Here is a 15011-nt window from a genome sequence, read left to right as displayed (position 1 = left end):
GTCATCTCGGGGCCTCTGGCCCACCATTCCTCCATTCCCCCTACCTCCTGCAGCTGTCTCTGCATCTCTGACAGCAAGTGCAGTTTGTCCCTGCTTATCAGAGCCTCCTGGTGAAGCTCCCTCATCATAGAATTGCCTATGTTTAAAAAATAATAACTCACGAAGCAATCTCAGGCTGCGAAGGTACAAATGGGCAGGAGAGCAAAAATCCCCATTCCCCTGCACGTATGCACCCCTCAGTGCCCCACCGCTGTGGCCCTGGCCCCTGGCTCCCTGCCTTCCCTGGGTGCTGCCCATGTTCTCTGCCTCCCTGGGTTCCAGCACTCATGCTTCTGAAATCAAGTTCCCTTTCCATTCATTTCTTTGGTTGATTGATTGATTGATTGATTGACTGGAGGGCAAGCAGAGCTGGCTTCCCATCAGATTTGAGTGTGCCCTCCACTTTCAGCCCTCCTTTCTGGGCTCTGGTCCCATTCAAGGGAATGATGTTCACCACACGTTCAACAAACACCTGCTGGGCACTTGCTATGTGTCAGATCCTGGCCGGCTCAGGGGATGTGCAAAGGATGTCACCATTCAGTCCCCGTCCTGAAGGTGCTGACATTGGAGAGACAGACTCACAAATGGTGACAATATGAGGTTTAAGATGGTGGGCAAGTTCAGCTGAGCTGTGGGAGGTCAGGGGAAGTGTGGCCCACTCTGTGTGAGTGTCAGAGAAAGCTTCCCAAGGGAGGAGGTTACTTGAACAGGCCTTGAAGGACGAGTAGAAGTCACCCGGGCATATAGACCTACAAAGCCTTCAGGACTGGCCCAGAAGAAAGAGAGGTTCTCTTTCTAGCAGTCCAATCCAAATCCCAGAGTCCCATCTGTTCAGGTGGGGTGATCTGCCTATCTGCGAACCAGGCAGCATCGTATGCCTATTTCTGGGGCCAGATAAGGGCTCAGCCTACCCGGACTGAATGAGCACATGGCCTGAGTGGGGTGGGGGGAAGCATCCTCTACAGAAAACCAGGTACTCTTAGCCAGAAGGGGAGGGAGGCAGAGCCTGGAACACAATGTGCACAAGCCCTTGAGGGACTACAAACAGTCAAGATGCCATCCCAGGGAGCACACTTGGAGGGAGGCCCTAGAGGCAAGGCCAAGTGGGCAGCTCAGGCCCTGGGCCAACACGGCCTCCAGTGCCAGGTGAAGGGTGTGGTGCGTTAGCCTGTGGCGCTCTCTTCTCTCCACCTGGGCCTATAGAATGGGAACACCCAAGCCCCAGGGGGACCTACCAAATGCAAATCTCCAGGCAAGGCATTCTGAGAACAGAAGCGCCCGGGGCCCAGACGTCAGGGGGCTCAATGCTGGGTGAATTGCCAGGAAAATTTCAGCCTGGAGAAAGAGAAAGCTGCCAGGCCCCAGCTCCTTCCTCTACCCCATATCAAATCCAGAACATTTTTCAGAGTAGACAAAGCAGGGGGTTGTGGGTATGACCACCAGGACTGTCAGGGAAAGCGTGTGAGGATGAAAGGAGCAAGTGGCAGCTTGGGCTGCATTTGGGACGTACTGCTCCCATCTCCCAGCTGAATGAGGCCAGGTGACACCCTGCCCCCTCCCCTCCTCCCCCCTCCCCAGGGACTGAGCCTTTGCTCAGAAAATCCAGTTCATTAATAGCTTGATTAATCACACCTCATATTTTCATGGTGCTTTTAAAAATAAAACATTTGAAAGCACTTTCACACCTACCCTGGGCCTCAGAGTTACACGGGCAGGTCTTATCATCCCAGACTGCAAGTGAGAAAGGGGGGCTCAGACTCTGAGTAGCAGCAAGTTGGCGTGTGGCCGTGCAGGAGCCCTCTCCCTGCCCACACCTCTGCCTGTGGGCCACTCTGCACAATATCTGGGTCTCCCTGCAGGACAAGAGTGAAGTGGCCACCCTTGGCAGGTCTTCTGAAATTCAAGGGGGAAGAAGGGGTAGTCATGCAGTCACTCAACAAATACTCCATCAGTATGCTGGGCTCCTGCTCCAGGCAAACACATGGCGTGCCAACCATCCTGAATGTACCCTGGAGGGAGGCTCAGGGGACAGGGTGGGCACTGGGGCAAGTGACAAAGAGTATGGATCTAGAAAGGTGTCCCAGCGGAAATGGTACATTTGCTGAAACTTGAAGACTGGGTGGGAGTTCCCAGATGCACCTCGTGAGGCAGGTCTACCATGGTCCACTCTATTGGACACGTCCTCATCCATCTCCCCACTGCCACTCCTGCCTCCCTCCACCTGTTCATGCAGGAAGATCTCATCATTCCCTTGCACACAGAGCCCATTGGGGATCTGCCAGTAAGTGAAAGAGGGTTTTTTTTATGGTAATTTTTTTATTTTTATTTTTTATTTTTAAAAATTTACATCCAAATTAATTAGCATATAGTGAAACAATGATTTCAGGAGTAGACTCCTTAATGCCCCTTACCCATTTAGCCCATCCCCCCTCCCACGACCCCTCCAGTAACCCTCAGTGTGGTCTCCATATTGATGAGTCTCTTCTGTTTTGTCCCCCTCCCTGTTTTTGTATTATTTTTGTTTCCCTTCCCTTATGTTCATCTGTCTTGTCTCTTAAAAGTCCTCATATGAGTGAAGTCATATGATTTTTGTCTTTCTCTAATTTCACTTAACATAATACCCTCCAGTTCCATCCACGTAGTTGCAAATGGCAAGATTTCATTCTTTTTGATTGCCGAGTAATACTCCACTGCATATATATGCCACATCTTTATCCATTCATCCATCAAGGGACATTTGGGCTCTTTCCATACTTTGGCTGTTGTTGATAGTGCTGCTATAAACATGGGGGTGCGTGTGTCCCTTCAAAACAGCATACCTGTATCCCGTGGATAAATACCTAGTAGTGCAACGGCTGGGTCATAGGGTAGTTCTATTTTTAGTTTTTTGAGGAACCTCCATACTGTTTTCCAGAGTGGCTGCACCAGCTTGCATTCCCAATGAAAGGTTTTTTTTTTTTAAGTTTATTCATTTATTTTGAGAGAGAGAGAGAGAGAGAGAGAGAGAGAGAGGGAGAGAGAATGAGTGGGGGAGGGGCAGAGAGAGAGGGAGAGAGAAACACCCACACAGGCTCCACACTCCACACTGAGCCCAACGAGGGGCTCAGTCTCACAGATCATGAGATCATGACATGGGCCAAAATCAAGAGTCAGCCACTTAACTGAGCCACCCAGGCACCCCTGAAAGAGGTTTTCTAACTGGATTCCAGTAGGGCAGCTGGGTCATGTCCTCTGCAAGTAAGAGGTCCTTGGCTGGGGCACGGTAAACAGAGCCTCTGCAGAATTGAAGGCTTGGGTTCAGGGTATGCCAGGGCCATATAGTCAGTGGGACGTGCACCTGCCAGCCCTCCTGCAGCCCCTGTGTGTCCATCCTGGCAGAGCCATTCATCCATGCTTATTGCTTCAACAGCCCCAAAGGAAGCAGCCAAAGGCACCCCACTCTGAGTCCCTAGTTGCTAATGCCTGCACTAGGCGCCTTGAGCTGAGTGGCAGGGATCAGGGATGGATAGGCTGGCTGAAGACAAAGGCCTTAGCCACCCACATGTTTCTCTTGCAGTAAGAGTTACAGCACCAGTGAGGACAGGCCATAGATGCAGAGAGGGCAAAATGGTATTGTGGTTTCCTGGGAGAGTGAGGTGGGAACCCCTCTTTCCAGAGGAAGCGACAACGGAGCTGGGCCCTGAGGAGAAGGTAGGAAAGTGCTGGCAAAGGAGGGAGGAGGGGTGTTTGAGACAGAGAAGACTGTGGGCCGAGACCTGGAGGTGGTGAGGGAGGTGCCTAGGAGGGATCAATAGGTGTCTCTGCACAGAAAGGCTGGTGAGTTGTCTGTGCCAGAAGACTCAGGGATGTCAACCAAAAGCATTTGGCCTCATCCTGAAACAGCTGTGGGAGCCAGGCACACAATAGAAACTAGAAAAGGCAGGCCTGGGCTAGAGCAATAGGGAGTGGCGGGGACTGGGGCAAACTAGAGAGCTTGTGCCCTGTGGAAAAGGTCATAGATCATTTGGGCCTGAGCACGCACTGCTTGATGTTATTTTTCTTAGACAAGTACAGGATTCAGGTGAAAGAGAAAGTTGCTTACTCTAGTGGCCTGTGACATGGAGCGGGAGGGACCCAAGGCTCATGCACTGCCTTAGTTCAGGCAAGAGGCCTAACTGGGACAGTGAGGGGTCAGGTAGATCACAGGTGCTGACCACAGGGTGGAGGGCACATGGTGAGCTTCAGGGCCAGAGGAGGGGAGGCCAGCTCTGGCCACCTAGGAAACATCTAGTAGCTCCAAGAGGACATCCAATGGGGCCTGAATTTACCCCTACCTATGGCCTTAAGAGTGTCCTTGATAGAGGGCATAGCTGCAGCCTGGAGGGTGCCCCCTGGGTCCACCTAGTAAATGCCTCCCCTCAGGGTGAGGAGGGGAGGCCGCACCAGCGTGGCGTGACGGAGGCCCTGGAGAAGTGAGCTATGTCCCTTATTGGTCACAGTACATTTATTTTTCATTAGCAGTTAAATGCAGACATGAGGGATTGTGCTGGGTTCAGCGGGCAGCTGACGTGAGCAGTGCTTGGTGCCGCGATCAATAGGGAGGCTTGAGGGCCACTCACTGCCCATATCCCTGGCCGGGACCCCTGCCCACCCAGCCCCGAGCCAGTAGGCAGGCACGGGCCATTGCAGACCATTGCTTTGAGCCGCTGGGAGGTGATGCACAGGGAAGCCCTGAGCCTGCCACTGGGGGGCTCCCATTCCCTGCTGGACCAGCCCCCTGTGGGCCCCACTCAGAGGTCAAGCTTGGCCATCCTCTGTGCAGCCCTGGGTCTGTGGAGATACTGTGTCTAGAGACGTCACTGGGCCTACCAGCTCCCCATTCAGGCCCATACTCAGGAGCCCATGCTCTCCTGCAGAGTCCTAATCTTAGGAGGCCTGAGCCTGACTCAGTCCTGCCCTTGGCTGGGTAACAGTGAAGAGCAAGTGTAACAACAGGAGAGTCATGAGGTGGCCACCGGACATTTTGTGAATCCAGGGCCCGAGCCTGGGGGTCTGAAGTGAGTGACTTTCCCCTGGGATCCCAGATTCCCCATCTGTAAGATGTCTAGATGGCTCCTCCCCTCCACCCCTCCACGTTCCTCAACCTCAAATAGACCCCCAGAGGGCACTGGCAGAGCCCCGAGGAGGTGTTGCAGGATGGGGCAGGATGGGGAAGGGTGAGCTTTGTTTTCCTCGTTGCAAGTGTGGTTCCGAGGCAGGTCGGCCTTCATCTTGGAGCTTGTACAGGGAAGTGCAAGGGCGGCTTCCAAAAAGAGTTCACAACAGGAAGAGATAAGCTGAGGAGAGGCCATGGTCTTGAGGGGGAGGTGGCAGATGATGGCCCTGCGGCAGATGCTGTCTTGCTGAGCCAGCAATGCCCTCCACCTCCCTGTGTCCCTCCCACACAAGGGCATGACTCCCCGCCCCCATCCTGAGGGCAAGGCATCTGAGGCTCTGTGCCTCAGTTTCCTCATCAGCCTTCAACCACGAAGACATTGCTATGAGTGCCTTTTCTCATTTCATTCCACAACAGCCTAGGAATGGCGTGACCCATCTGGCAGGCAGGGAGACAGGCTGAGAGTGGGCCGGCATGCCTGAAGAAGTCACACCAGGCTTCAGCCTCTCGACGGGCATTCCCGTTCCCAGCTCACCTGAGCTGGCCCAGGACACCTACAGGACCAGGCGCGGATCCCCTCCCCAAAATCAATCTTGGGGTGGAGGGCAGACTCCCACCTTGGAAAGAGAGGGACCTTGTGCTAAACAGCAGAGAAAGGGCACTGGATGCCCTCTGGGTGGAGAAGGATCAAGGCCCAAGGAGCCAGGCCTCCTTGTGTTAGAAGCCCTTTGTGAGTTTTGGAGTGCTCTCCAAAAGGGTAGACTAGACAGTAGAGAACCCAAGAGGTAGACCACATGAGGCCCTTCCAGACTCTCCCGAGGGGCAGACAGGACCTCAGTGTCACAGATGACAAAACGGCTATCTCACCCAAGGTCACCTCTAGCAAGGAGCAGAGCTGGTCTCTGAAGCCCATGTTCTTCCCTCTTTATGGCCAGAGGCCACTGTTGGTTGTCAGGGTGGCTTGTGGGGGAAATCATAGTAGCCCTGAGGGAAACCAGGCTTTTGAGGGCCTATTTGGCGGGCACCTGGCTGGAGGCGGAGGGCACCCCCACTCCGTCCTCCCACTGCCTCCCAATTCACCCTTCTCCACCCTCCCAGGGTCCTGCTGGCCCAACAGACCGTCAGACTGCCTGGCGGAGGGCGGGGGGAGGGGTGGGGAGGTTACCTCCACCAAAGCCTCAGAGCCAATTACCTGTGTAATTAGCAACAAATGACTTGTGGGATGGTTGTGGTTTTCAGTTAAAATTAGAAGGAAGCCCAGATTCAGGTCTCCTTGAAGGGGTGGGACATGGCCTAGGGCCCTCAGGCTCCCAGACACACTCTCCTGGCTCCCACCCTGCCTGGGCCCAGCCAGCAGTCCAGGCTCTCCCCCCACCCTGGGGCCTCTCCTGTCGCACTGCCACCAGCACCAGCACCAGCCCCCTCCGCCATGTCTCCCCTCATAGCTGCCCCCTCCCCTCCTTCATTCACATGCTATTTTCTGAGCGCCTCCTACTTACCAGAATGGAGATGAGCCCAGAAGTGGCCCTGGAGGCAGCCAGGGCAAGAGAGGAAGGGACCCTACCCTCCCCCACCCTGGGCTGCCCACCTGCTCTGCCAGGGTCCTCTCCGTCCCTCTGGCTTTCTCTGGACCTCCGAGGGTGGTGGGCTGCCTCACCAGATCCCTGAACTTCTACCAGAGTAATAATGAGCCCTAACTGCTGCTCTGTGTGGAGGGCATCCTAAGGGCTGGGACTTCTGCCCTTGTCTCATTTCATCTCTCTATAGTCTTCAGAAGTGGGTGGGATTCCCCCATTTTACAGAGGGGACGCTGAGGCTCAGGGGAGCATTCGGTAGCCTAGATTGCTGGGCTGGAAGTGGCAGCCTGGCCTCACTCTCCTCCCATCAGCCACACCCGCTGCCTTCCCATGGCCCAGCCTCAGCACCTATATGGGCACGTAGCCCCCAAGGGCCCTGAAAGGCTGGCCCCGGCTCACCTTCCCTCTTTGCCCCTGCTGCAGGTGCCCAACAGAGTGCCACGGTGGCCAACCCAGTACCCGGCGCCAACCCAGACCTGCTTCCTCACTTCCTGGTGGAGCCCGAGGATGTATACATCGTCAAGAACAAGCCGGTGCTGCTGGTGTGCAAGGCCATGCCTGCCACGCAGATCTTCTTCAAGTGCAACGGGGAGTGGGTACGCCAGGTGGACCATGTGATAGAGCGCAGCACGGACGACAGCAGCGGTGAGGCCAGGCTGGGGGGGCCAGGCAGGGCCAGTTAACGGGGAAGCGAGTCTCAGCCTCAGAAAAAATGGAGGCCCAGAATGGGGCTTGCAGTTACCCCTGGCTGCACACCTGTGAGCAGGAGGACAGGATATAACCAACTCTGGCCACCACCCCAAGCCCCCAGAAGGGGCAGGATTCCCATACATACCTCACACCCCCTATATATACACCGAGGCCTTCTCCAGGAGACCCCACCCTCACCAGAACTCACCACCTGGGAAGTGGGTTAGTGAGTAAAAGGGAAGCCCCCCACAAATGCCCCAGGAGGCTATGGTTGGAGAGGCAGATGCCCACCACTGCATCTGAGCCTGGTCTGGGCCACGGGCAGCCTGGCGAGAAGTGCCAGCAAAGAGAGTTTGGAGGGAGTAGGTCCCAGATAATGAGGACGTGACACTCTGATCTCTGTGCCCCCATTCATTCTTCACACATTCCCTGAGCCCCCACTTTCATGCTGGGGACACAGCCACCACCTACAGAGAGCCCCGGCCCCTGCAGAGAGGTGGGCAGCATGGGGACCTCTCAGTGAGTTCTGGGGGCTATGGCAGCAAGAGGAAAGCATGACTGAGGCTTCTCAGGGGAGGTGACATGGAAAAAAAAGGGTTATGAGAGCTGGTCAGGGAAAGAACAGGGGAACAGCATTCTAGGAAAGGGGCTCAGCAGGAGCAAAGGCTTTGGGTCAGAGAGGTGGGCATACTGGTCAGGGTCAGGAGGGAGGGTATGAGGTGTGCATAGGTAACAGTGGTACCATCTGGGAGACTCACATCTCGGGCTCTGGAGTGAGGTCACAGTCCTGTGGGATTTCAGAATGCCAAGTGAGGTGGCCAGAGCTATGAGTGACACTTGGGGCCCATGGGGGTGGGGGTGCTGATGGAAGGGGCAGACGCAGAGACGCTAAGGAGAGGGAACCAGTGAGACTGAGCTGAGACATGGAGGGAGGGGTTCCAGAGACAGAGGGCAGACTCAAGAAGTGCCCTTTCTGTGGGACACCCCATTCCCTGCCTTAGGCAGCAGGCAGCCAGTGGGGATTGGGCAGAGAGCCTTTGTTTGGGGTCCAGCACTCTCCAAGAGCAGGCCTAGTGGAGCTGACTATAGCCTCTCCTCCTCCTCACTGTTTGGACCCCAAATAAGTCCATTTCCTCTTCCTTCACCTTGGTACTTTGTGAAGCCCCCACACATGAGGAGCCCCTCAGGTTGAGTCCCGAGACATAGCACGCATCCTGTGGGGGTACAGCCACCAGAGTGAAGCCAGAGCAGCAGTGCAGATGAAGACAGGCAGGCCATGCCCAGGACAACTCACACAGATGTCAAGGCAGGCAAGAGACCCCAGACCTAGAGGGGTGCCCCATGCCACCAGGCAGGAGGGTCTGGGTATTCCAGAGAAGATTCCAGAGGATACTTTCTAAGCATGAATCTTAAAACCTCCTGGAACAAGCATTTCCGAGGCCAAAGGACCAGAAGGTGCAAATGCAGGAATGGTAGCCGGCCTGCGGAGACCCCGGTACGGGCAGAAAGAGTGGGCCTGGGGGGCAGGCAGCAGAACATAGGGTTGTGACTGCACTAGAACTCTGTGGAAAGTTGGTGCTGGGAAGAGGGAGACTAAAGGAAGGGGTCCTGCCTAGGAGAACTTGGAAGCTCTCACAATAATGGGGATGTGAGCAAATGAGCCCTGAGTTTTGGCAGAGGGTGATTTAGTCCTCAGAACCAACCTGTCATGTTACAGATGGCTCTGACTCATCCAGGACCCCAAAAGGGCTCCAAACAAGCATTCTGGTCCCTAGAAGCCACACCTGACTTTCCCCTATAAGACTCAGCAGGGGCTGGTCTCCTTCCCACCAAGCATCAGCTCCCCAGTCAATGATTCCTGCCCAGGCCCTTGAGCTCTGCAGTGCCCTGGCCTCCACACAGCTGCTGCCTGCAGCTGTTTTTCTTGCAGTCCTCAGAGGTTAACTGAGGACCTGCACTGTGCCAGGCCTAGGTTAGCCCCCAAGATGATCCCCCACCTTCAGACCCCAGCAGAGGTACCAGAAACCTCCCTGGCCCTGCAGCTTTAGGACCTGGTGGCAGTGTCTGCCTCCCCTCACTGGGCCTCAGTTTCCTCATCTGTAAAATGGGGTAGGGGGGCTGGTAGGTTGGTGGGGGAAGCCATGAGATCTCATGCACCCTGTATGAGCCCGGCTCCAGGCCTTTCCTCTCTCCCTACTCCACACCCAGGGCCCAGCACCACTTTGAGTCCTCCCACTGCTGTGGCAGATCCCCCAGGGAAAGGACAGGTGAGGAGGAGGAGGAAGCTACAGTCGGAGACCTGCCTTCCTGCATCGTTCAGGGCCTGTCTAGAACTCCTTAGAAGGCTCTAGGCCAGCCTCCTGCTGCTCCCAGCCTCTCCTTCCAGGTGTCCCCACACACCCCTCCTTGTCTCCTACCATCAGGAATTCTGGAATCCATGGCTTGGCTGAGACCCAGGTTAATGCCTGCATAGCAGTCATAGGCTGGGTCACACATGCCAAGAGCCTCCACCCCAGAGTCCCCAAGAGTCTGCTCTGGTCTTGCTCCCTTCAAACCAGGCAGAGAGCAGAGCTCATGGGGACGTATTTGCCCATAATCACTGGGGCCCTCTCCTGCCCTGAGCATCCATACTCAAGCCTCCCATGGCCAGCATATCCAAATTTGTATTGATCTTGTTGATTTTTCAACCCAGAGTGATTGAGTGCTTTGAGAAGAGATAAGCTCACAAACAGATGTCACTGCAGTGGGCAATGGTGTCATGCAGACACGGAGACCAAAGACCCTGCCCCAGGAATGTTCTGTGGTCAGGCAGGTATGGTAGAGTCATAGGTCAGCACAGATCCTTAGCCCCACCCATTCCTGTGTGGGTAGCTGGGTGGACACCTCAGGAGACAGCACCCCTGTCTTCCCCTGACTTGTCCCCAGTTCCCATCCAGAAAGCCAGGAGGAGAGACCAAGCCTGAAAACCCTCAAACCCAAACCTGCTGATGCTATAAAAGCCCCAGATCTGTGAAGCCAAGCATTGTGCGTTAAACAAGCTGGTTATTAGAAGCAGATTGGCGAGAACATGAGAACCTAAGCCCAAACTTGGCCTCAGAGCCCCAACCCCACCCCGCTAACCCTCCACCTCCCAAAAATACTCAGCACACCCACACTGGGGCCTCCCCATGTGCCCACAGCATTCACACACCCACTCACACCCCACACACTCTGGGGCCAGCAGGGACCATGCATCCTTTCTCTCCTGGCATCTGCTTGGTGACCTGCAGGGAGGAAGGCACTGTCTTCACATCCAGAACCAGCAGGACAGGGTCTGGGTCTGGATCTCCCCCTAGGTCCACCAGCTTCCTGGAGCATGTGGTGCTTGAGGCCACTGCATGGATCTGGGACATCGTGGACAAACTTGGCCCTCCTTCATGGCAGCAGGAAGGAGATGAGGGGGTGGCAGTGGCAGGACAGAGAGGGGAGGAGATGGGGAGAAAGAAATAGGAGTGCTTAAATTTAGTGCCGTTCTCCCCAGACTGAGTTTCCTGAGCTCCCACCACCACCATGGGGGATGGAACAGTCCATCCACCCATAGACCTGTCCACTCAGGAAATGTACCCAGTTCAGAATGTTCTGGAAGTCTCTCACCATTAACCCCCGAAGCTTAGAGCAGGAGGGCCCTGTCTCCACCCCCAAGTGTGTGCACAGCTCCTTCTCAGATGCCCCAAGACTCCAGTGTGCTTGACAGGTAGCTGGAGCCCAGGGTCCTTCTACTATACACACACCCTATGAGGGACCCCCAGTTCTCAGCCTCACCCTACCCCCAGAGAATGCACACATCCTTCGCCTTAGAGAGAAGGGGTGCCAGGCAGTGCCCAGAACAGAGGGAGCTCAGCCATGATGACCTTGGCCAGAGGTCTCCTGTGAGAACTTGCTAGGGGCAGGGGCAAGTGAGAAAAATCTGGGGGCCCAGTGTGGGAGCTGGAGAGACTCATGAGGAGGGGTGTGGGCAGAGGTCAGAGAAAGACATGTTAGAGAAATTAAGGGGGAAAACAGCCTCCCAGCCTGTCTGCTCAGCTGGGCTGCTGCTCTCCCTGCAATGCAGCCCTAATTGAATTTCTCTGTTAACAATGGAAACACGTTGGTTGCCCGGCCTCTCTCCCTCTTTCTGATAAGCCAATGACCCGAGGGAAATTGGGGTCAGGAGGAGGAGAAATTGGAAACAGTCTTTTTTCACTCCTGGGGACACTGGTTTTGGCCAAGGGCCAGGGGCCCAAAGGACGGCAGGCATTCCATCCCTTCTGGGTCCTCAGAGGATCTGGGCCCCCCCTGGGGCGCCCAGGTATGGCAGAGGACAGGGGAGCTGAGTCTGTCTTTCAGAGGGGTCTCTTCAGCCCAGCCCAGTTGGGGCAGAGAGGGTCCCAGATACTCATCACTAGCCAGCTTCACCTTTGCAGACTGCCCCCTCACCCTCACCAGTGTTTCTCTCTTGATATGGGCAAGTCACTGCCTCTCTAAGCCTCTGTTTCCTTATCCATGGAGTGGGAGCAATGCCGACCAAGGGAGTAGATTGAAGAAAATAAGCTAGCATGTGGGAAACCCTGGGTAAGCCCCAGGGGTCTATTATCATACTACATAATCGCTGTAATTATATTGTTAATAGCTGTTACTATATTATTACATGTCAGGATCTACCTGCTAACCCCAGGGAGGTGAACCAGATCCTTCTTCACCTTTTTTTTTTTTTTTTTTTTTTAAATACACAAAAGCCCCAGGGCTCTCCTATCTACCTCACCCTTTCTGCCTTGGGTCCTTGAAGGCCAGTCCCTGTAGCCCAAAGCTCCTCTGTGCTGTTGTCTCTGAAACAACAGGAAGCCCATTTAGAGACATTTCTGTGACTCCAGGGAGACAGGCCTGGGGTAAAAAAGTATAATGAATGGAGGAGCTAAGGACTGGCTCCTGGCTTTCAGGAGATATAAATAGAGTACCCCCTGGGGCTCCCCCAGAGTTCCCTCCAGGCTGCTCCTTCTGAGCAGAGTGGCCATGGTGGTGTAGGGACCCCACACATCTGGACAGCAAGAACCGTGTGAGGCTTGGCATGACTAGGACCCTGGCTACCCACCTCTCCTGCCCCCCAGGGCTGCCCGCCATGGAGGTCCGCATCAATGTCTCGAGGCAGCAGGTGGAAAAGGTGTTTGGGCTGGAGGAGTACTGGTGCCAGTGTGTGGCGTGGAGCTCCTCGGGCACCACCAAGAGTCAGAAGGCCTACATCCGCATTGCCTGTGAGTCCAGAGCCTAGCCCTTGGTCAGGGGTGGCCAGAGGGTATCACTAGGGGGAAGAGTCTGGTCAGAAAAACCTCAGGGCCTGCCTTGATGGGTGGAGAAATTGCCTCTGCACACGGCCCAGCCACCCCCATGTTCCCCCTGGTCACTTGGCACTTTCTCCTGCCACGTGCCACAGCCCCTGCGGGACCAGGGCACAGGGCCAGTCAGGTGAAGCTGTCATGAGGCACTCAGGCTGGAGGACACTCTTGTTCTTCTCCCAGATTTGCGCAAGAACTTCGAGCAGGAGCCGCTGGCCAAGGAGGTGTCCCTGGAGCAGGGCATCGTGCTACCCTGCCGCCCACCAGAGGGCATCCCCCCGGCTGAGGTGAGAGGGGCTCTGGTGCCCGCTCCGCAGGTGGGTAGGGCTCCCAGGTCTCAGGTCCTGCCTGCCCTGATGCCCCCAGGGGTTGCTCTCGCTCCAGGTAGGGCCAGCATGGGCGGGCAGTGCAGTGGCGTGGCTCCCTCCCCCAGGTGGAGTGGCTCCGGAACGAGGACCTGGTGGACCCGTCCCTGGACCCCAATGTGTACATCACAAGGGAGCACAGCCTGGTGGTGCGACAGGCCCGCCTGGCCGACACGGCCAACTACACCTGCGTGGCCAAGAACATCGTAGCGCGTCGCCGCAGCGCCTCGGCTGCTGTCATCGTCTACGGTGGGCCCCAGCGCTGGTGGGGCAGAGGGGCTCCCGGGCATAGGGATATGGGGTGACGACATGTTGGTGGCTCCCCATGGAGCCAGGGCCCAGTGGACCAGGCCATGGCCTCACTGGGAAGGACAGGGAGAGGGCTTGCTGTGGCTGTCTGGGAGCCGAGGGGCATGCCTGGGCAGAGTTGTGGGACAGGTGGTAGTCCTCTGTGGCTGGACCATCCCTTGGCTCACCTGTGGGCCAGGGACATCGTGCAGATGGAGATGAGGGCACAGGATGGGAGTCTAGAAAAAGTGACAGACTACAGCCCATGCTCCTGTGTCCCAGGTATGGGAAGTACAATGTTCCAGGCACCCTAGGAGCAGGCAGAAGGGGCGGGTGCAGGAGTTGCCTGCATGAAAGACTGGGCCAGGGCTGGCTGCCCTGAGTGCTTGCAGAACCTGCTGGGAGAAGGGGCTGTGGAGAGGATACTGCCAGGCCCTGGGGGCCGGTGAGCACAAGCATGGGCTCCCCTCCAGGGCTTCTTCACCAGCACAGCCACAGTCCGCCCATTTCCAGCTTACAGCCCCTCTGCCCTCCTGCCCTGGCCCCTGGGCCAGTGTGTCTGAGGAAGCCCCCCCGCTCCCTGACCCCAGTCCTTCTCTGTCCGGCCAGTGAACGGTGGGTGGTCGACGTGGACCGAGTGGTCCGTCTGCAGCGCCAGCTGTGGGCGCGGCTGGCAGAAACGGAGCCGGAGCTGCACCAACCCGGCGCCTCTCAACGGGGGTGCCTTCTGTGAGGGGCAGAATGTCCAGAAAACAGCCTGCGCCACCCTGTGCCCAGGTACCAGCGGCCGCCACCTCCCGCATCGCTCCTCACCACGCCATCTCCGTGCCCTGGCTCCATTGTGCCCACCAGCCTGCCCCCCATGGCTCCATCCCACCCGCCCACACGCAAGGCCAGGCTCAGTCCAAGGCTGGGATGGGGTTTAGTGTGATCGGAAGCAGGGCTTGGTCTGTGTCCAGGCTAGGCCTTGGCAGAGGGGCTGAGTCACAGAGGCTGAGGTACGATCAGGACAGGTACAGACAGTGTGGGGCAGGGGCAGGGCACCGCCTGAGGCTACAGACCACCTATGCCTGGAATCAGAGGGTCATCGTGGGACCAAGTACCCTTGCTGCCCCAGGGCCAGGACGGCCCCATAGTGTGGATAGAGCAAAGCAGGCCCGGCATCATCGTGCCTCCTGTCATTAGCATGCGTCATCCAGGCCAGCTGGACACCAGAGGGTGTGCTCCTTACCACAGCATCGCACCTAGGTCTGGATGCCTAGCAGGGCCGCACTGGCAAACTGCCCAGGCTGGCTGCCCAGGCTAACTGCACCATCTCCTCTGTGTTCGTGTCTGTCTCTCATCTAGTCGATGGCAGCTGGAGCCCGTGGAGCAAGTGGTCGGCCTGTGGGCTCGACTGCACCCACTGGCGGAGTCGTGAGTGTTCTGACCCAGCTCCCCGCAATGGAGGCGAGGAGTGCCGGGGCGCTGACCTGGACACCCGAAATTGTACCAGCGACCTCTGCGTGCACAGTGAGTCCTCTCTGCCCCAGGAGTCCTCTTGAGTTTGCCAGGATTGGCCCTGATCAGC

The 15011-nt window shown here is 56.6% G+C and overlaps 1 protein-coding gene across 2 annotated transcripts in view; it reads left to right on the top strand.

Annotated features, from left to right (window-relative positions):
• The window catches only part of UNC5A (unc-5 netrin receptor A), a 61859-nt gene that overhangs the window by 38964 nt on the left and 7884 nt on the right, over positions 1-15011 (top strand). The window contains exons 2-6 of one of the 2 annotated variants that reach the window (XM_047827397.1): positions 7174-7395; positions 12564-12707; positions 12972-13075; positions 13222-13402; positions 14789-14953. In XM_047827397.1, the coding sequence (XP_047683353.1) occupies positions 7174-7395; positions 12564-12707; positions 12972-13075; positions 13222-13402; positions 14789-14953 (816 nt within the window). Of the gene's footprint in view, positions 1-7173; positions 7396-12563; positions 12708-12971; positions 13106-13221; positions 13403-14788; positions 14954-15011 lie in introns of both variants that reach the window. The other variant, XM_047827321.1, reaches the window with a different exon arrangement.

The sequence above is a fragment of the Prionailurus viverrinus genome, chromosome A1, assembly GCF_022837055.1.
Source record: "Prionailurus viverrinus isolate Anna chromosome A1, UM_Priviv_1.0, whole genome shotgun sequence".
NCBI lineage: Eukaryota > Metazoa > Chordata > Mammalia > Carnivora > Felidae > Prionailurus > Prionailurus viverrinus.
This window is presented reverse-complemented; position numbering and strand designations above follow the sequence as displayed.